Source organism: Passer montanus, unplaced genomic scaffold, assembly GCF_014805655.1.
Source record: "Passer montanus isolate IOZ18808 unplaced genomic scaffold, ASM1480565v1 scaffold48, whole genome shotgun sequence".
Lineage (NCBI taxonomy): Eukaryota > Metazoa > Chordata > Aves > Passeriformes > Passeridae > Passer > Passer montanus.
In genome coordinates, this window is record NW_024369707.1 from 4,797,997 (window position 1) to 4,820,613 (window position 22,617).

Sequence of the window (22,617 nt, forward strand, 5' to 3'; positions counted from 1 at the left end):
TAGCATCAGAGTGTGATCTAATGAACAGACATTAGAGCTTTCCCTTCAGTCCTTGAAAAACAAACTCTTCTATGTATTCTAAAACCAAAGTCTGCTAAAAAGAAATCTTAAGTTTCAAAGTAAATAAAACTGTTTTGAAGACAATCCCGTGCTGTGCATGGTGTTATGTAAAATCTACCCCATTTTAGCAGCAGGCTTGTGCTGGATGAACCTGGTGGAGGCTGGGTGAGGTAGGAATGCCTGGCACATGCTTCTTTTTTGTACTTTTCCTGAACCTGTACACAGGTAACCACGGGTAGGTCCCTCTGTCTCACTAATGCATCCAGTTTCCACAAACAGAGGGGACCAGTTTGCCTGTTGCTCTATCCACTTGTCTTATTGCTGTGTAGATGCTATGGGTGTCAGAGCTGGGCTTCTGCCTCTGCTAGGAGTGCTGCTTAAGGGCAAAAATTGGGAGTAGCTTTTCTTCAAATGTAGATTTTCCTGAGCCTACAAAGACTGTCTAGGTGAAGTTATACACATATATATATATATATTTCTGTGTGTTTGTATGTATGTATGTGTGTGCACACATGCTCCAACAGACTCAGAAGTGCTGTTTACATAAACTTTATTCTGGAAGCTGACAAGTTTGGGTCAAATCCACTGTGTGCAGCTTGTAGGCTGGTTTTGTTAATGTTTCTGCTTGAGGCATGGCTCTGTCTGCCTGAGACTGCTGGAGGAAGCAGACATTAAGCAAAGCATATCCCCAGAAGAGCTGAACTAGACTCACTTCAGCATCCCCTTTGTGGTGCACAGGGCAGGACAATGCCCTTTTCCTTCCCTGGGCTGAAGTAATCACTAACGAGGCAAGTGCCTGAGCAGAACACTCCAGCTCTGTTGGCAGCTCCTCTCTGCTCCCCACAGTCTCATCCCTTCTGCCCAGGGGAAGAATCCACCACATCCTACCTGTCTCTTCAGATGCCTGCATGAAGAGCAGTGAATTGCATCTTTGGCTTTTGCTTGCTTTCTTCATGAATAGGTTCTGTGTAGTAGATTCAAAGAAAGCCTTTTGTTGCTAAAAATGCACTTTTTTTCCCAGGTTTAGGTCAGGTAAGGGGAGAGAAAGTGGCTGAGTGTTGCTAGGTTAAAGGTCTATGTAAATGATTTAAAAAAAAAACAGCTTACGATGCTTTACAAAACTTTCTTGTTTTTCCCCTGAGGTGACCTATGGGCAAATATTTAGTCTAGGCTTCAGAAGTCTTCACTATTTAGAAGCTGTTATTCTAGACATTTTGAGAAGCCAACTAGTTAAATCCAAATTTAAAACTTAGTACTTTCTTGTCAGTGGCTGATTTTAGTAGTTTTATGATTAAATGAAATTTTTTAATCTCCTTCCTAAGGAGAGTTTCAAGATACTCCATAACCAGAGAGAATGAGTAAGTTGTTGCTGTGTTATCCTGAATGGTTTTTCACAGATTGTACTGAAAATTTTACCAACTGTCTAAAAGGACAAGTGCTAGTCCATGAAGATGGGCATTCCAGAGTCACAAGGCTGCAATGCCGGGTGCACAGTCATGGCTGGGAAGCAGAATTCAGGAAATGCATATGACTAAGTCAAACATAGCACAAAGCATCTCCTCTCTCCCCCCAGCTGGATGCTTTGCTGAACCAACAGTCCTGTGTGGCTTCCACAGTTTAACCATGAGGGAGCTTTCAAAATTCATAATGCAAGGAAGGATAAGTTCTGTCTTGAGAAAGAAGAGGTGCTGGGAGGAGTGGGTCACACCCAGTTGCCTGAGAACAGCTCTCTGTGGTTTGAGCAGCCTGGCCGCTCGTCGCTCGCCGTGCCGGAGCAGCTCCCTGTGCCACTGAAGGCTCCAGGGCTCCAGCTGGACCATCAGTTGACATGAAAGTTTTGAGTTAGCTCATCCACATGAGAGGTGTTTCTATTTTTCAAGACATGCTGAATTCTCTTACAGTAATTTTTAAAGCTGGAACATAATACAAAGTAGACTTACAAAGATTGTGATCCATGAAGCAATGGCAGTATAGGATTCATCCTCTTCCAGCTGTATTTGTGTAAAGTAAGTCTCATTTAGTGAAGCAGGTCACTTACTGGTATCAATCAGAATTTTCTTTGAATAAAGATTGAAATATTGAAAACTACTTTTCACTTTTGTTGTTCCCAAAAGGGTCTTCAACAGGTTTCCTTTCTTTTGCTCTGCTTGAGCTGATGGGTACTATTGCATTTTGGCAAGTAATTCCTGAAGCACTACGAACTGGGGGTTGGATTCTTCATAATTCTTTGTGATATTCTCTGTAGCAGAATCGTGTGGGAACTGGAAATCCCCTTAATGAAATTTATTGGCACGTTGGCTTCAGTGCTGACACTGAAGAGTATATTAGTTGTGCTGTGCAGCCCTGACTGGATTCTTTCCAAGTGCAATTCTCCGAGGTTTACTGAAAGTCACAACAAATTAAACATTTTGGACCCTACAAGTGAATGTATTTTAAGGTGGAAGGGGATGTGTCAAAGAAAATTTTCTTTGTGCCACTAATTTTAATAAATTTGTTGACTGTGGATCACATACTTAGCCAAAGGAAGCCTTTGTAATGTGGCCAGAGAGTTTGTTGACTGTAAATAGATGCAGAACAGGCCAAGCAGTCATAAAGAAGAGGAGATCTGAATCAAAAGGAGAGATGTCTGCCTGCTGGTTCTGGCTATGCCTCCCCAGCCATACCTCAGATACCTTTCGAGACCTTGACTTGCCTGCCCTGCGCTTGAAATGCAAAACTTATTTTCCTTAAAGGAGATATCTTACCTGCTGCAGAGTGTGCTGTGAGCAGAGGGAGGGCAGGCCTGTGGGGTGAAGCATTTTGAGTGGGGGTTCCTGTGACTCCCAGCTCAGCTGCTGGAGGCTTTTGGGCACCCCTTAATCCCAGAGTGGCTGTGCTGTCTGTGCCCCCTGGATACAAGTGCTGCCAAGGAATCCCTGCCAGGAGTGCACGGGCTCTTGGGCTGCTCACCTGTGGTCTGGTGGGGGAAAAGGTGCACCCAGTGGAGATATCCTTCCCATGGAATTCACCCCGGGACCAAACTGCTCTGCTGCCCTGTCAATAGGGACATACATTGGTCCTACAGAAATCCAAAAGTTTTGGTGACTCCTTGAAACCCAAATTGTTTCATAGCCTCAGCTTCAGCTCTTTGAGTGTTCAGGTAGCACATCTCAGAACTGCTGGGCATGCTGGATCTCTGGCATATCTGAGACAGGGTTAAATTCAGCCTTTATGCTGCATTTGCTCCAAAAGTCGTGGAGATCTGGCTGTTCTTTAGCTTCTGTTTGGACAGGCTTGGCAGAGAAATACTCAATTGAAGCTGGCCTGCCCTGATGGAATATAACTAGCTACATATATCGACCATATGAAAACATAGAAAGACGTGTTATATCAGAGACACAGTGTTTAACTGGGGAAAGGAAAAGAAGAACAAAGGAGTGTGAGATGACCATATGAAAACATAGAAAGACATGTTATATCAGAGACAGTGTTTAACTGGGGAAAGGAAAAGAAGAACAAAGGAGTGTGAGAAGCACTTCATGTTGGTGTCATCCTAGAAAGCAGTTTAATTTGCTCTTGTGAGGTTTGGTGGGTTTGGTTCATAATATCATTAAGAAGTCTAAAAAAAATGAAGGAGGATGATGCTGTTGTTTTAGTAAGTGGCCTTTTCTAAGTGACCATTTCAGTATTTCAGATGTATATTAGAATGAATTGTCATTTTTGAAAAGCCATAGCTTAGATGAAATATAAAATCTGAGTCATGCTTCATCTTTACCAATCTGGCCATCACAATAGTTTTGATTCTCTTTATGAACATGGATCCTCCTGTCACAGAGTTAGGGTAACTGAAGTCCAGGTAACTGAATTTCATCAACTTCTTTCTGTTTATCTGTTTCCTTATTTTTTTTTTTTCTTCCTGGTATGTGGAAGGGAAGGAATCAATTTAATAATCTGTTAAATTCAATGAATTCTAGATATTCATGATTTGGTGTTAGAATAATATGACATTAAAGCATAGAAATCATAGCAGTTAGTCTAGTTTATTTTTAGAATGGGGAAGCTCTTGGGATGACTGTTCAGACTATTGGTCTCTGTTACATCGTTTCCTCCTTCAGAGAGTGTTCACAGAAACACAGCTTTAGGAGGATGAGATATAATTATGATGAAAAGATGGGTGCACACCAGTGCACAATGTCTGTGCATCTGGAGGCAAGTCAAGTACCATATTTGATTCTGTAATATCATTTATGTGGGTATTTTGGGTAATTACTACTGGGAAATATAATCCGTTCTTACCTAGACCAGAAGATGATGGCAATGAAGCCATATATCACTGGTGGAATCTGGCTGGTTTCACCCCTGTGAAACTGTATTGTCCTCTTATGGTGTTGGCTCTGTTTGAACATCTCTCCAGTGTTCCAAAAGAGTGTGGAAAAGCTGGCTCAACAGCATGCAAAGCTGCACTACACTGTCAGGGTGTGAAGTGAATGGTACTGCTGAGATGTTGTAGCAGGTGAGGAGTCAGAGAGTGCCTTTTTACTAGATGTATTCACAACCATTTCAGCACAACTAAATTCATTACTCACTTGAGATGGAGAATATAAAAAGCATTACAGAAATCCAAGCCAGCATAATTCGATTTTGGCACGGATTGCCAGCTTGGCCTGTTTCCAAAAAGAACAGACAAGTTAAATTGAGAAAGAGGCAGTGCTGTGGTTATTAAATTAGCTTTAAATCAGCCCCACTCATTTACAGATCTCTGCTAGTGCTTGCAGGGAGGAATTTGCTAATCCCAACATCACTGCTTCTGTCTGCTCGGGAGGAAAAAGCCGAGCAGCCACCCCACACACCCGCAGAGATAAGCTGCTAACTAACCAGCTGCCACTTCCCATCACAGCTGCAACACGAGCACTGCTCTGCTGAGCCTTGCCAAGTCCAAAACACTGGCTCTGCAAAGGATGGAGTCAGTGTCCGCAGAGCAGAGTCTTATGGTCTGTAAGAACATGCAGAATTGATGAGGAGAGGCATCACGTTTATTATACTATCATGCTTGATGCTGGCAGGGAATGGACTAAATTATCTCTGCAGCCAGTGTATTGACAAGGATGGGCTATTACTTGCATCTATGATTTATGGGAGCTGGCATAATACAGTATTGCATTTTACACAGGATTTTGCTGTACTGACATGGAAGGAAGAATGTAATTTTTATTGCATCAGTAGGAAAACATCAGCATAAATATTGAAGTGCTTCAGTGAAAAGTTTTGCTGTAGGTTTGATAATGTCATGTCTACCTGTATTTAGTTCAAACGTGTAATGTTTCTCCAAAGACTTCTCTGTTAACATCTGTTAAAATGCTTCCATCAGATCATGCCCTTTGCAGCACTGAGAGCAGGAGAATTAGTGCTGTGGGAACAGTGATGTTCATGTGCTTGCTGTGTTCCTCTGCTCCGGGGTTTTCTCGAGCTGTATTTTTGTCTCATGTAAATGACCTTGCAGCTGCCAAGGAGAAGTTTTCCCTTTTCCCCTGGAGTGTTGGAGCAGCTTTCAGCAATGGCTTTGTGAGCATTGCTGGTTTCAGAAGAGCAAAGAGAGGGCAATGTGTCACAGCTTACCCTGCCTCCACTTGCACCCCAGCATCTGCAGAATATTAATTTTGAAGGGGATGTAGCTGTGTTCACCCCAACCTTACTGGGATTTCCAGGGGGAAGAAGGAATACCTCTTCCTTCTGCCAGCCCAAACAAAAAAGGGTGGTTTCCACAGGCATAGAAAACCCGCAAATGCTACACATTTTTATGGGATTTCCCCATATTTCAGGAGAAGTCCCAAGATTTCTGGGGTTTCCCGGCTCTTCCCTAGTCTACAACTTCAATAGGAAGGTGACTACTTATGTCATTCGTTTGCTTAATGTTTTTTTAGGAGATTCTGAAAACTGACATTCATGATGTTTCCAAGGAGCATCTGACCAAGATTAAGATTGTGTTGACACATGTCTTGTTTTGGAGAGCAGAGATTTTATGATTTCAGTGGCATATCTGTCTTACTAAGAGTTGAGATTGTTGCAGAATCATTAGCCTGACAGTATCAGCTCTGGGAAGGGAGGGTTATCAGTGTAGTCAATGTCACAAATTTTCTGTAGAAAATGGTCATGTTTTAGTGAAACCACTACATAGGAAAAATGCCTGTGTGAAGAACTGTGCCTCGTAAATGTCAGTGCATATATTTCTTTTACTTTGAGTTTTCTGGTGAATGGTTGCTCTAAGGTTTCCTACTGAAGGTAACAGTTTGCTTTCTGCTGAACTCGAACTGAGTGAACTTTGTTCAGGCCTAGGTATCATTACCAAAATCAGTGGTGCAGCATAGATGGTACACTCAGGGTGCACTGGTGTCTTCTCTTCATGGTTCCAACTCCTTGAAATGTATGTTTATAAAGTAATATTTAACGAATAGATGCAATGACAGATTGTCTGAAAAGACAGAAAGTCTGAAACTCCTATCAAAATGATACTGCAGTGGCTTAACAGAGTTTGGAAGGGAATGAGAGCAAGCTGTGTATGGTGACGTGGCCAAGTGACCCCATTAAGTTCCTGTTAATGACAGAAAGTCTGAAACTCCTATCAAAATGATACTGCAGTGACTTAACAGAGTTTGGAAGGGAATGAGAGCAAGCTGTGTATGGTGACGTGGCCAAGTGACCCCATTAAGTTCCTGTGGAGAGCCACTGTCAGCAGAAGACAGAGACCTCTGTAAGGGATGTGGCTGGTACTGAGCCCAAGAGCTCCTTGAGCAGGACTGGATATTTGTGTGTTAACTGGGGCAGGCCAGGGCTGAGTACTGCCTTGGGACAGCTTAAGGTGATGTGGCTGGGTTATTATGAAGTCTTATGTCCTGGTAGAGCTCCTTGTCTTAACCGGACATTACAAAAACAGAATCCAGTCCTGTCACAGAATCCAGTCCTGTCACAGAATCACAAATAAATCAAACATTAAAATGTTGGGGTTGTTTTCAATTTGTTACTGTTATGCGTTGATCTTGACTGTCTTTTATAATGCTTTAATGTCTCAGCATCAGTAGATAGTGCTTTTGGCCTGTGAATGCTAAATAGTAATGATTTTTAGAAGTTTATTACTCTTAAGTGTGCAAATGGAAGTGTGAGAGTTAATAGATCAAGAAGAGAGGTAATAGATTGAACTGCTGAAGGAGCAGTTCTAACTTTTTATTGCCTTTCCGGACTTTGGTAGAGCTTTGATGCTTTAAGCAAGGAGTTGGAGTAGATAACCTGCAGAGGTCCTGAGTTGTTTTGTGATTCTTGCAGCAGCTGTTCAGCAATTTAATAACTTTCCTTGAACATGTGTATTCCTGTGTTTCAATCTAATTTGTGTGGCAGTGTTACTGATACTTAATCTATTCATAAAATCATTTGATGCCAAGGGGAGTCTTGGACTCAGTATAGAAGGGAAATAATGTTCCTAAAAGATCTTGAGATTACTGTGATTACAGAATAAACAAGAACTTTCTAGGACAAAGTCAAAAGAGAGGGGTTATTACATTTGAATCTTTATAATGGACCATACATTGAGATAGAAAAAATCTATATAAGATGGAAAATTTCATTGGAGAAATTTGTTTCATGGAGATGTCGAAGCTTTCTTTTTCAATACACCTTGGTTTTGATGTAGGGAAGACAGAGGGAAATTTTATATAATTTTGAATAGCCCAATGAACAAACAGTGGATAAAATAGTACTTATCCAATATGCTCTTTTGAATCAGACTAAGAGAGTAAATGTTTGTGCATTTGCTTTCCACTAGTGTCCTTCATCTCTCTCATCACTTTCATTTCCATCCCTTCTGGCAGTTCTCTTGCCCTTTCTCATTCACTCTTCCTGATGCTTACATCTTTGAATTAAGCAAATGTTCTCACTCTAGTACATGACTCTTCATTTGTGTAATGTATTCTAGCATGTCAGGCAGCCTTCTCTTTTTCTATTTTTGGGCTGTGTTTCAAGACACTGTGAATTTACTTTTTCCTGTGGTGGTTTCTTACTTTACTGCTGTTTCAGGCAATAGTAGTTCTGCTATGATGATACTAGTGCTGCTTTCTGACAAGAGAAGCTGTGGAGGTGAGCGCCAGATAGTTTATCCCAGGAGAATAACCTTGGATTATTACCAAATAAAACAATGTGGTGGCTTCCACAAGCTGCCAGCAGTTCAAAAGGTGAATTGTGTAAGACAGTGAAGAAATAAGTAGGTTTCTTATTCTGAAACACATTAGCTCAAAGTCCTATGTATGTTCAGTTCAAACTGTGTCCATCAGTTTTCTTGTTGTATTTATGGAGAAAGAGAGAGGGAATTCCTGAGACTTCCAGTTAAATTGATGTGGTGGTTTCAGTCTCTGTAATGAGCTGACAGATTGCTCTGGAGTTTTGAGATGGAGAGTGGCTCTTAGAAGTGACCCAACTTTCTCACTTCACTCTCATGCATGAGCTCAGATGCTGAGCAGAATGAAATGAAAGGAGGAGTTATTCATGCTTTGGTGTACAAAAGCAAAAATGCTGCAGATCTCAGTTTATTAAGGGAGATGAAAGCAAAATTGTGTGTAGAGAGATCACCTGATCTTTTATTTTTTTTCCACAGCAGGAAAAACCCAAACTCTTGGAGCCTTTGGATTATGAAGCTGTTATCACAGAGATCGAAAAAAATATTGGGGACAGCCAGTTTAAGGATCTGATATTATTCCCTGATGATGACTTTTCAGTAAGTACAAGGCAAATACATGTTGTTCCTTTGCTTAGGTTTGCTCTGTTCATTGATTTAATCTCCACTGCTAGAGGGAGAGCCAGAAATAGATCTCAGTTTATTAAGGGGGATGAAAGCAAAATTGTGTGTAGAGAGATCACCTGATCTTTTCTTTTTTTCCACAGCAGGAAAAACCCAAACTCTTGGAGCCTTTGGATTATGAAGCTGTTATCACAGAGATCGAAAAAAATATTGGGGACAGCCAGTTTAAGGATCTGATATTATTCCCTGATGATGACTTTTCAGTAAGTACAAGGCAAATACATGTTGTTCCTTTGCTTAGGTTTGCTCTGTTCATTGATTTAATCTCCACTGCTAGAGGGAGAGCCAGAAATTGTCTAAGGGCTCTCTAAGATTTTCTTAACTCATGCATAATGCCATGCTTCCCTCCCACCAAATTCACTTGGCTTTTGGGTTTTTTTTTCTCTGACATTTATATATGCATGACTTTACTGCTCAGGATTAGATAAAGTTTGAAGCCCTGGTTGTTCCCAGATACAGATGTTCAGGAACCCACTAAACATGTTCTTCTAGAATGTGTACTGGTCTGTTGGCTCAGCACAGTATTGGTTTGGCTAGTCCTAGAATCTCTCCATACTATTATAGTTCAACTTAGTCTAATTCAATCTCCTGGTCCTATTATGTTTGATGTATTTGGCCACTAGATAGAGTCTCTGGTGCTGAGGAAAGCTCTCATGGTGGAACAGTGAGGAGCAGTGGATCCCTGACCCCACAGCCATGGAGCTGCCTGACCTCATCCTGGGTTCTCTATTGCTTGTCCTGGCAAACTGCAGACACTGGAAGCCTGGAGGGCCAGGGCAGCTCTCCAGAGGCAGTGCTGGGTGCTCAGAAGGGTGCCTGGGGAGCTGTGTTACCAGGCATGGGCACGGGCACATTGCCTGCATTGAGCAGCAACTTCTGCAAAATCACCCCCTCTTTGTACAACATTTAGGTTTTGATGAATAGGCATTCTCTAATGGAAAGACATTTCAATTTCTGACCAACTGTAACTGCTCTGTGAGGGCCCTTCCCATCAGCTCATGGCACTGCTACTGTCCTAGGAGGGCAGCTTAATCTAATCTACTGCTTTGTTTTACTAAATGGCTCTATTTCCTTGGTGGCATTAACTGAGTTAATGTGCTCATGGGATTGAGAGAAGCTAAACAGAATAGATTTCCTCATTATTGTTAATTCCTTTATCCATTTTGCACATTTGTCAATTTATGAAATTGAAACTTAGCCTTACAAAGCTGACTTAGACATACTGTGTGCTGTCACAAGGCCCTTGAGCCCTTTGATTTAGAGTAACTGAGCTACAGCCAATGGAGCAAATCTTCTCAGTGAAAGAAGAATCTTGTCCTACTGCTGAAGACCTCTGTCTGTCAAGCATATTTTCATATCCTTATTTTCATTTTATTTCAAGCAGTTATTGCCTGGATTTTTAGAAGCTAGTGTTATTTTGTTTCCTCTGTATTATGCTTTGCAACTATTTGGCATAATGTATTTGAATTCAAAAAATAATGATAAAAAGTAGATTAAGACAGATGACAGAGGTGGTTGCATGGTAGAGGTGGTCTGTACTCACAGAACAGCAAAGGCTGTGGTAGGTGGGGTCCATATCCTTGCCATGAACCTCCCTCATGTTTGCTTCTCCTGTTGAAGTCAGGTGGCAAGAGCCTATGTTACCAGACAGTACTGCAGGGCTTTTGTCCCAGGCAGATTTTCCAGTTGCAAAGTATCTATTTACAGTCCTGATCCCTCCTGCTGAAATACTACCTGAGCACAAAAGTCTGGGTCAGCCATTTGGGTAGAAAGAGATCCATGTCTGACTGAATTAGGAGGTGCCCAGGCTGGCTCTGAGTGGGATTTAATGTGATAATGCCCAAGGAAATGGTGGCCAGCTCTGTTTAACTCCTAATGATTACACTGGCTGCAGACTTCGTGTCTCAGTGTTGATACAGCCCCAATTTGGGCCTGTGGGCAAATGGCCTATGGGCAAAAGTCTCTTCAGAGTAAAACCCCAACCAAAAGAGTTAGCTCAAGCAGTGAACATAGGAGAAAATTCTGCTTTTAATAATGATTTCCTATTTTTGGATCCGTCATGTTCACCACATGCGTCAGTTATGGGTGAATTATTGTAGCTGTTGTTTCAGATTTGTTTCTCTTTTTTGACTTGCATTCAAAGAGAATGCTGTTATTCTCACAAGACTTGTGTTGGTCATTTCCAACACCTTGTGTGAAGTCTGTGGAACAGCAGAGAATTCTTTATATCAGTCTGAGCCTGATAGACTGTATTCCTCCATCCCAGCATCTCCACAGAAGGGTGCATTACAGATGCCTTCTCTGCTTTTATTCCACTTGAGGAAAAGATATTTCACTTATTTTTTAACCATGCTTAATAATTCCTTTTTTTAAAAAAAATTGATTCACACCAATTCTACTTCTTGTTTTCCTAGCAATTCTTTCCTTATAACTGCCCAAAGTCCATTTTCCAATTCAGAAAAAGCATGTCAGCTCAGCTTCATTTTTCACCTGTTCCTGGATCCCATGAACAAATGTCCCTTCTGTTGCTGTGCTGTGACATAATGGCCAGTGGAAATTTCTGCAGCAATACATCAGTAGAGAGCTTACACTGTACTTCTTGGTGGTCATGGGAGGGAGTTGATGGGCTTCCTGTTGTAACTGTCAAAAGCTTGGTGATGATCCTGGAAGTTTTGCATCCTCACCATTGGGTTGCTGTGCTTCCTTCACCTTCTGTTCCCCAAACCTGGCTGCACTCCCCTTGACAACTCTCTTCAAATCTCCAGGATCTGAAGTCTTGCTTAAAATCACTGCTGCCCTTCCTTAGTGACAAGTGCTGGCAGGATCAGCATTCCTTTGCTAATAGCTTTTCTTATGTGAGGGTTTAGTAACTAAATATGTTAATACTATGTTGGTAAATATAAATTAATTGTATTAAAAAGCTAGATTAAAGTATTTAATAGTCACTTAAATTTGTATGGTATAAAAGCATGTTAAACTCTTTGGTCATGAAAATTTGTTCCTCCTTCTCACGGATGACTTTCCTAAATCTGTTTGAAAAGCGGAACTCAGACTTTTTTTAAACTATTTGTATAAATATGGCTGAATGCCTGGTTTTCACCCTGCAATAGAAACAATAATTCATTGTCTAACTTTAGGACAGGTGTAAGATGGCAAAACTTTCCTGCATAATGCAAACCTTACTGAAGTTCAGTCTGATGTGCTCCTGACTGTTTGGGCTTCTGAAAGCCCACTTGGGAGCCCTGTTCCCTCCAAGCATAACAGAGGCCTTAGAAGAAGAGGGGCTGAGTTGTGAAATTGCTGTACTTTCCATCACTGCAGGCATGATTGTTTCCAGGCTTCTTTTTTTTTAGCTCTGAACAAAAGCCAAAATGTCCCTGTTATTCAGGTCGTGAAACCTCTACTTTCTAGATGCTGTGCAGGGACAAAAGTTGTTCATTTGGAGACAGAAGTTCTTAGCAGAACCAGATGCATCTGTAAGGGAGGGAGCAAGACAGGACACTGCCTCTTGGCATGAAACGTGTGGGCCATAGGGGCAGCTGGAATGCAGGCCTTGGAGACTCCTTGGAAAATCCCCTGGAAACCTGACTCTTATTTCTAAGATCAGAAGAGTTACAGTGGTGAAATCATGAGTTATTTCAAATAGCACATGATTCAGCTCCCACTTTCCATGTGAGTATCTGCTCATTCTTAGAGGGGCAGAAATGCTGTCATGATTAATGGGGTTGTGGATACTCTTGACATGCAAGTTTGCATGGGCTGGCAGAGCAGGACAGTGAGAGGTGTCTGGACTCCTAGGGAGGACTCCAACTGTAAATAGAGAGAGCTAATACAGTCAGCAAAGCATAGCTGCTCACACTGAATGTGATTCAGGGAGTGATGGGGCAAAATCTGTCCTTTAAATGTGCTCTGTTCCTGCTTTCCTTTCTCCACACTGGTGGTGAGGTCTGTGCAGGGGCTGCAGCCTGTCAGGGAGCCCTGTGCCACAGCAGCCTCAGCACTGTGGTATTTGTACAGCATAGCTGTATCTCAGCCTGCTTTTTTATTTTGGTGGACTATATCATTTGGTAATATTTAGTGAATCTGTTAACTTGGATGAAAGTGGTGCTGAGCAGCTTTTCTGTAGAGAGCCTGAACTTCAGCATTACCAGGGAGGAACATGTCACCCTGTGTGTGGTTAGGTCTCTCTGAAGGGCAGCCTTTGCAGGAAGTAAATATCATTGTTGTTGCTGCATCCCTCTGAAGATTTAACCACTGCTAACGTGCTTTCAGACTAAAAGCTGTTCGGAATAGATTGAGACTGAAAGTGTTTGAAATGGCTAATGGAGTTTGAACTCCATTTTCAAATGCTAAATTCACCATGCCACTGGGAAGCAGTCACTGCCTGAAAACATTATTGCTAATCAGTGCTTGAGAAGGAGCAGTATTAACTTCTGTGCTTCACTGTAGAAGGTGAATGTGGCAAGAGAAGGTGCTTAGTGAAATTGCAACTTATAGCTCATCCAACACCTGGGGCCAACAACTTGCAAATGAGACAGCCTGGCAGTGCCAGAAATTATGGTTAGATATAGGATATTTATATAAAATAAATTAAAAATAATTCAGAAGAATTATAGATTAGAAAGCTTTAGGCTGATACCTGCATTATTTGATTACCACAGTTTGAATGCACGAATGAGAGGCTAATTGGTCTCTGGGTTGAACAAACAATTGCCATGATTGCCTAAACATTAGAAAATCAGGCTGAATTCACAGCATATTTATAAATACTGAATTCTCTAAATAAAATATCTGATTTTTTGGATGACTGTTTTAGAGGCATATATTCTGTTGTTGAAATTTAGTTTTTTTCTGAATAAAGCTGTTTTGGTGAATAATGCCATGCCTGATCAGCCTTTAAGAGTGTTTAACTTTGAAAGTAATTGACTATGAACAGGAAGAGCCTTTGTGGCCAAGCTTTTGCAGCTAAGTGGTTAAACATAACCAGTTCTCAGAAGGGAAGTGCTTTGTAGTTTTTAACACAAGTTTAAATATAACAATAAGCAACATTTTCCATGTCCCAATTCTTTGTAAATAAACCTGTGATATTCTTTGTCAAAGTCTACAAAGGCAACAAGCCCAGTGTACCTGATTTCTTAGGTTTGTAGGGCTGTGGTTCTTTCTTTCAAGTGCAGTCTTGTTGGGAAGGACAGTGGGGGAACGTACCATGGGCAGAACAGTGGGCTTGGATTACCTGTCTTGTTCAGCTACAGTATTTTTAACAGGCTGTGTAAGGACAGGGAGGCAAATGGCCCCACAAAGACAAATATTAGCTCTCTCAGTCAGTGTGTTCATATCAGTTGACAAGAAGTGTTGTATTAGGTAAAAAAATTGACTTGCTATGTGTCTTACCTATAAAAAAAAGAAACTTGAAACTGCTTTCTGTGTAATATGTGGAGCAGGCAAGTTTTGCTGTGGGCAAGCAGAGCAGCTCTCTCTGAAGCTTATTCACCATCATGACAGGGTCTGTGTGGATTACAGGGTGCATTACATCTGCATTACAAGCTCCATATCATGGGCCACAGGGGCACCCCAGGCTTTCCAGCTGTGCTCAGGGATTGTGTCTTATGACTGCTTAAAAAACTTCACTGCTTAAAATGTGACATATGTATGAAGTAAAAGGAATAAGGCGCTTTTCAGAGACTGTGGGTACTGCTGGGAAGTCCCTAAGCACCCAAGAATTCAGACATCTATTACTAAGCATGGCCAGAAAATTCATACTTCTCTGTCTTCTGTCTCTTTTACTCATAGACTCAATGATTGTGTAAATCACTTCATGCAGGCATTGGTAACACAGATGGGGAGAACCCAGGACCCACATTTTAGAAAACTCTGCTCAGTTTGTCGGAACAATGGGATTTTTTTCTCTTTCTGGTGTCTGTGAGGCCCCCATGATTTTTTGTGAGAGCCATGGTTTAATCATACTGTATCCTGAGCTCTCCAGATGAAGAAGTTTGGGGAATCCCATGCTGTTTCTGCCTGAGTGATACGTGCCCTTTTCTTCATAACTACTCATGTGGAGAGTGATGGGGGGAAATCGAAGAGGTTCACATTAAGGAAAAATGCAGTCAATAATATCCAGGCATTTGTTGTGTACAGCTTGGGTGCTTTAGATTATGGAGAGAAAACACCACCTTTTAATCTCAGGCTGAGAATATGGAGGTGAGCCTCCAGGGATGCAGTAGGTACTCCAAGCTGCTTCATGGAATGAGTATGTGGTAATTTTTCATACTAGATCAGTTGCATGCCACAGGCCTTCCTCTGGAAATCTTGGGTCTTTCTGTAATGGGAGAGAAAATGTGTTTGGGTGGCCAGATTTGTCTGGGTTTCAGTCCTTCGCTATCTTGAATGACAGAGTTACTCCATTGTAACTGAGAGCATAATCTGGGCTGCTGGGCATCGACTTTGGATGTTTTCTCCTCTTTTGGCAAGGAAGATGAGTGGGGCAGTTCTGTTAATTGCAAATACGCCAAGGCTTCCTCTTGTGAGCCTTGTGCGAGGCGGCTGCCCTGGCCAGCCCCAGCCGGGGTCACAGAGGCGCTGCTGGAGGCCGGGCCTCTTGCTGGCCTGCTGGAGCCAAGAGAAGCTTGGCTCCTTGTGGAGAACTTCAGGAGATCCGCTTCTCTCTGTGGTTTCCTGCTCTGGGGCCTGACAAGACAGCTCAGCCAGCAGCTGCTTTCAGAAATAAAGCTTGACTTTGAGGCTGGAAGAGGCTGCAGGCGGTGCCAGTGTCCTGCCGCCTGTGCCCTCAGGTGGGAATGTCCCTCCAAGAAGCTGCTGCCGGGTTCTCCTTGCTTTCCAGCCATTGAGCTGTCCTGAGGCATTCCTTTTGCAGCTTCCTGGGGGTGACTCTGCTCCTCTTGAGTCAAAACTTTTAGCTCTGTATCCACACTCCTCACCAAAAAGGCATGAGGTGGAGAAGGGAAGTGGAGGAAGCAAGTATCGCTGTTGGATTTGGCATGTATGTCTGGGAGAGGATGTAGGGAAAACTTGACTTTTTTTATCAGAAACCTCAGACTGAAGGAACTTTGCTTGGAACAGTTTTATTCCCAGAAATCTACTTGAACACTGTTCTTGCTCATAATTAATGCCTTAGCTGATAGTATTGAATAGTGTGTGTGGGCAGGAGCTGGGTTGCAGTTGTTGGTATGCATGTGTGTTGGCTGCACGACAAACTGAAAAATGCAAGCCATGATAACAAGGTTCTTAACCTCTTCCTGAAACACAACTGCTCTTCTGTTTGGCTTTGACTAAATTGCATATTTTTTTTGTTTATTGTCAGATAGACACAATTTCACTGGAAATCCGGACACTGTATCCTTCTGTACCTGAAGATGCAGAACAAAAAGCAGAAAATTTATTTGTTAGAGAGGTGAGTATCTAATTTTAAATGCAACCAAGAGTTTGGGGGAGATTTGCTATGTTTATAATTAATTTTTTTTTTTTTCTTTTAATATGCTTTAGGTGATTTGAATCAGGTTTGAATTTTGAAGGTCAGTAGGAGGGGGGGAGGGTTGACAGCATGTCTGCAGTTGCCTGTTGTGAGATATTTGTATCTAGAAAAAAATGTAAATGCACTGAATTAGCCTGTCATTGTACTGTTTTCCAGCTGCATTCCCTGTCACCACTATTCCACTGATATTGATGTTGGTATATTTACATCACTGCTAATGATTGGTGATCTGCAATTGCTTTGCACTTTGAAAATATTGATACCTTTCCAAAAATAGATAACCAATTGGGACTGGTTTGGACTCTTAGGTGTTATTACAAGTCATGAATCTCATTTGGAGTGTACATAGAGGAGTAGGTGCACTGTGAATGGTGTTTGGGGGTTTATATTTATTGTCAGTATTTAGAATCTGTTTCATCTTACCATTACAGAAAATTCAACAAGTTCTTCCTTGACAGTTAGAGGCCCACCAGGAGTGAAAAATTGCTCTATCTTTAAAAAACACCTATGGTTGTATTGTTTCCATGCTTGATCTCAGATTGTAGGAGAAGATTTCTCATCCTGCTGCCTCAGGAATATTTTGTGTTGTCACTGGTTTTATCATTTTGAAGGACTTCAGAGAAGCTGTTTGCACTGTTCAAAGGAATTTACTTTAGATGAACCCCTAAACATTCCCATCTTTCATTATAGGCATATAATGTAGCTCACTGTTTGCATTAACAAAACAGATTTATGAAACCAAATTTTCAGCCTGCTTTGAGGAGTTAAACTCAAAGCACTTATGATTAGCCCATAATGTGATGGTTCTCAGCCTTTTTTTCACAGATTGGGATTTTTCACACCTCGCTTCTGGTCTGAAAAGTACTTAATATGTGCTATAATTGCAAGAGGAAACTGTGGAGGAAAAGTCAGTCGCAGACAAGAACAGGGATTAGAAATCCTTAAATCCAAAATTAGCTGGAAATGTAGCTGTTGAATTGTATGTAATGTGACATTTTACAGGCTAGTTCTATTTCTTTTCAGCAGGTCTAAAAAGAGCAGTAGTACTTTACTGCTGGCTCAGATTGCCTGAACCTTGCCTTTGTTAATCTGGCAGCAGTGTTAAAAGATAACATAGCTCGTGGAGTTATCTGCCTTCCCAGAAGCCTCGCTGCCCTTTCAGCACTTTGGGGTCTGCTTTTTATTTTAAGGTTCCACAAGTTGCATGGCCAGCACTGTGCTCATGGCTTTACAGAGAAAGTGATGGGTCTAAAAATGGAACACGGTGCACGGTGCCTGGGAATGGTTACAGTGGAGTACGCCAAGGGGATGCTAATGGCAACCTGGTAAAACACATATTGAGTGCATCTATTAGCTTTCTCTGCAGTACCAGGGAGCCAAGGGGAGCAAAGCAGTGGAAAAAAATAGTACTACAGGAGTAAGGCTGTGCATGGAAGAGCAGCAGAATAAAGACCCTGTTTGAAGTAGTAATGCATATGTTCCAATTTGCAACAAAGCCAAAAAATATACATATATACACAATAAATTAAACTCTATGAAGAGGATGGTTTCCAGCCCAAAATCAGGCAAAACTGAGCACAGGGTTCTGTGAAGGTCTGTGATGGTTGTCCCCTGCAGCAATTGCAGAGATGTTACTGCCCTAGCTGCAACCTGTTGTGTTCACGGCAGGTGTTCAGCACTTTGGGATAGTTGTGCAGGAGTGGAGTTGGTGGCCTTCACTTCTGTCTTGGAACTGTGGAAAAGCCAACTCTTCCCTCACTGAGGGAGTCTTTCTTCAAATATAGCACAATATGAGCAGTGAAGGTGTCCACCTTGCGCACACTTGACTGACTGTCAAGCTCAAGCTGGACTGAATGTCCAGCTCCACATGCTGAAGCTATTTTGGTATCAGCTGTCTCTGCCTGCTCACTCTCTTAGTACTTCAGCAAGTTGAGAGAAAGACATGGAGTGAGTTGGTGAGCTCTAAAAGAAGGGTCTGCTCTTGGAGAGGAAACCAATTTCCTCCGTATGGTGCTGTGTGAGGACATGGTACTGAAACTGTTTAAGACTTCAGATCCACAATCTCTTGTCTCATTATTCTGGGCTCTTGGTGGTGGTCAGGTGGTCTTGTCTACAAGAAGAGGTCATTTGTACAGGGTTGTCAGTAGTCTGTGATAATGTGATAACATCTTGTCTGTCTCTTCCTGGCTGTGTGTTTCCCACTGGGGACAGTAGGAAAGCTTTTCCTCCACCTCTAGCCCTTTCATTGCTATAGCCCTTCAAGGATGAGGGTTTTTTTCCCCCAGCCCTTACCAAAATCCATATGAAGACAGCCTGGGGATTTGATCAGATTTCCCTTCCTCAAGCAGCCATAAACAGTCCTCAGAGGCACACCAGGAGGACTGGGCAGTATCAGTTTATGGATCCAAAAGAGCTGACAAGAGAGGTGGAGACAGATGAGGCTGATGTTGCTGAGGAAAGCTTTCAGTATCGATGGCATTCAATGCCGTCCACCTATAGTAGAGGGTTTCTGTCTCTGGTTATCTATTGAGTTCTCTTAATACTGCTTTTACATTCCTCAGGAACTCAAAACTTTCGTTCAATGCTGTCCACCTGTAGTAGAGGGTTCTGTCTCTGGTTGTCTATTGAGTTCTCTTAATACTGCTTTTACATTCCTCAGGAACTCAAAACTTTCCCTGCTGGTGATATTGAAATGTTATTGCAATGGGTGAGGCAGAAGAATTGACTTTAAATAAGATGTCTGACCACCTGCGTTTTGCTGAAACTGCAAAATGAAAATATAAAACAAATAAAGCCAAGGTGACAAATAAATATTCCCTTAATAAGTATTTTATGCCTGCAAAGAGCATAAATATTTTGCATTTTATGATTTATTAATATCTGAATCCCTTTATTAATTTATACCTCCTAAGTATTAGCTTTATTTTGAAGTTTTTACTTTTTGAATTGATTATTCCTATACCTGTACTTGTATTAAGATCTCTTCCTTGTGGATTTTTTCCATTTTAGCTTTTCTTAGGCAGGACCAGCCTGAGGAACTAAATCAGCTTCCAAGAAAGGAGAAGCTTCCAGAAACTTTTAAGGCCAGAATAAAATTGTCTTCAGTGGTTTGTTGTTTTAAGTATTCCTGACTTCCTTTATCATGCTGCTTCCTTCCAAATTCTGAATTTTCTCATTCCTCACAGAGTCTGCTGCACGTCTGCTGCATTAATACCAGTCAGCATTGTCCTCATGATCCATAATTTTGGCAAAAAGAAACATTCACTTGACTAGAAACAAAATAAAATTCTTCCTTATGGACAATAAAAGCATTCCTAATATCACCTTTCCTAAGTCTGTATCCTGAATATGCAGACCAATGGGAATTCTTGGGATTTTCCCCACATTTCATTTGGAAATATAAGGGGATACTGCACTTGGCTAGTCAAAGTTACATTTAGTTTGAGGAACTTAAACTACCTAATTGTAATGTATTTCATCCCATATTGGTTTTCATCGAGTCAGTATTTTCAGGAAGAATGCAGGCGTGGGCACACAAATACATGCTGTTTGTGTGTGTGTATCTACAGGAATAAAATTCTAGGTATATGTAAAAAAATATGCAGAAAGTAAATAAATATTAGCTGTCAATTCTCCTTTATGAAATTAGTTTAAGCCAGATGATCCTTCAAAAAAAAAAAAAGGTGCCATGTGGATGAATTTTTAGGAAATATGTTTGCAGAGGGACTGTCCTCATGAATGAGGAGGTACAGGAGCCATGCAGGGGCAGAAGGAGTGATCTTCCTGGGTGAAAAACAAATCAAAATGAAATATCAGTGTAGGAATGTTGCAGTTTCATTCAGTGAATGATGTAGTTAATTTTGTCTGTGATAATACAGTGTTCATGTGGGTGTCTCTGAACTTTCCTGTTGAGGTTTTCTAGATACACAAGAGGGAGTTGTCACTTGTAGTAAGCTTACAAAACCCTTGCTACTCATCTGAGGGAGTTTTTATTTGAGGTATTGCAGGTTGGGTTTACAGGATCTGTAAGTAATTATGAAACATGGGTTTTATTAATCACAATGTAAAAAAGCCACAGCCGCCTGTATAACTTCTGAAAATGGTGGTGTGCCCATAGTGTTGATTTCAGAGGCTTTTTGATTTGCAGGCCAATCTGCATTGTTCTTGCCTCTTTCTAAATCAGACTAAAATGGGAACGCCTGTTGACAATGACACCCAGAAAATTTTGTTGTCGTTCATTACAGTGTAATTTTCCCCATCTTCAAAATTTAAGTTTTTTCAGAGCAGGAAGGTCTGTAGTGTCAGGGCTAGACATAGATTATTAAAGGACAGTAAGTCTTTTGACAGCACAGAAGAAAAATATTTGTTAAAATGTTTGGTGCTTTAAAAAATAGTGTGTTTCAATGTTTTAGCTTGTTACTTGCCCATGTCACTGAACATTGTGTGAACTGTTATTTGGAACAGTTTTGGGAGCCCCAAATGAAGGTTGAGGTTGGCAGCAGCCGCTGGTGATGCTTCTGTGCTCACTGGGCTGGATTTCCACCTGGGGTGATCTCAGCTCCTTCCACCTCCCCAAATCCCCAGACACTTCCTTCCTCTGGTGCTGCAGCCGAGGTCAGGGGACAGAGGGGAGGCTCTGTGAGCAGGCTGTGCACGTCATGGCAGGGCACGGAGCCGCTCTGCAGCTTCCTCCGCAGCCACCACCAGCCCCGAGCGGCCTGGCTGGCTCTCCCAGGCTCCTGCCTGTGCCTGCTCCACCTCAGAACAGCCACTCTGCCAGGGTTTCTCTGTGGATGCAGTTCCTCTGCAAGGAGCCCACTTGTCCCACCAATAACTTTTATTGGACGTGCATCTCTATTTCTGAAGGCGACATACTAGTGCTGTCTCAGAGAGGATATAAGCAGGGAAGTTGTTTCCTTTTGTTTCCTCACTTCCCCCCCCTTTTTTTTTTTCCTTTCTTTTTGTTTGAGGTTTTTTGTGGGTTGATTGGTTGTTTTGGTTTTTTTCCCCTCCAAAAGGTTCCTTTCCGTTGCTGGGTAGGTCTTTCTTAAATGTGTTTTTCACAGTGGTAGCCATCATGCTGTCATCACCAGAACCAGAGATAAGAAGTTACACGTGGAAAAAATCTGCAGGATTGTCTGTCCCTGCAAGGAAAAATTAGGCCATCTGGACAAAAGAAAAAAAAATTTAAAAAAAAAGGAAAGACCTTAGTTTGATAGGGCCCCTGGGAATGAGCCATGCTGCCTGCCTGGTTAACAGAGCAGTAGAAAGTTCATGCAAACATGTGCCAAGCCTCCCACATCCCAAAACTTCCATTTCTCCGTCTATATTTTTCCTCCCCCACAGTTCACTTGAGCTCAACAGCCCCTGCATTGGTGCCTCTGTTCTTTGCCAGGAAGTATCCAGCTCTAGCCTCTTTATGAAATCTTTGCCTCTAGAAAGGTTTTACGTGCTCCTCAAATCTGGTTTGCAGGTGTTGTTCCTCTTTGCTAATTAATTGCCGGTAATAACTTCCAATTAAAAAAAAAAATCATTCTAAGTCAGTATGGTTAGCAGAAATATTTAATTTTCAGTTGGGATATTCTGAAGAGAAAATCTTTTTTGGTGTTACTATTTAAGTTAGCTCTAGTTTCCCCACAGAAGCTAGTTCAAGAACAGTGGTAGCTGTTGCACTGTGTTGGCTTGTCTTTTGTGAATTTATTGAGTGATACTTGAATGTGCTGCTTTGTCCCCTTTGATTTTTATTTTGATTAGCTTTTTCTTGGAGGAGCACAATAAACCTTTATAGTTACAGGCTAAAGTACTGTGGCCTGATTTATATGTTATTCACAACTGCTTTTTTGAACACACCAGCCTATAATGTTTGCAATAAAAGCCGACATTGAGTTCTCTGTGGGCTTTAATTACATCTGTTAAATAAAATACATAGTAATGAAAGTACCTCAGGGGAAAAGTAGTCCTTTCTGTAGAAGGTTCACTTGGTTTGCCAAGGAGAAGGGGAGTGATGTGTGAATTGGAGGTTCTGGGCTCACCCTCACAATGCTCTTTGAACTTCTCCTTGGTTTATGTAGAATAGAGTACATGTTTCTCTTGTAAGAGTATTCTTATATCCTAGGTGACTGTCTCACACCTTTAACACAAATACAAGAGTGACAAGTTGTTTTATGAAGAATCATAAGGTGGAAAGTTGGGTGTGAAGTGATTTTTTTTTTTATCTCTACATTCAGAGGCCAAGTGCAATCAA

At 41.6% G+C, this 22,617-nt stretch overlaps 1 protein-coding gene across 1 annotated transcript in view; it reads left to right on the plus strand.

The window, feature by feature from the left end:
* DOCK10 (dedicator of cytokinesis 10) overlaps positions 1-22,617 on the plus strand; it is a 121,684-nt gene that overhangs the window by 23,471 nt on the left and 75,596 nt on the right. The window contains 2 exon segments of the mRNA XM_039722389.1: positions 8,678-8,797; positions 16,203-16,292. Of these exon segments, the coding sequence (XP_039578323.1) occupies positions 8,678-8,797; positions 16,203-16,292 (210 nt within the window).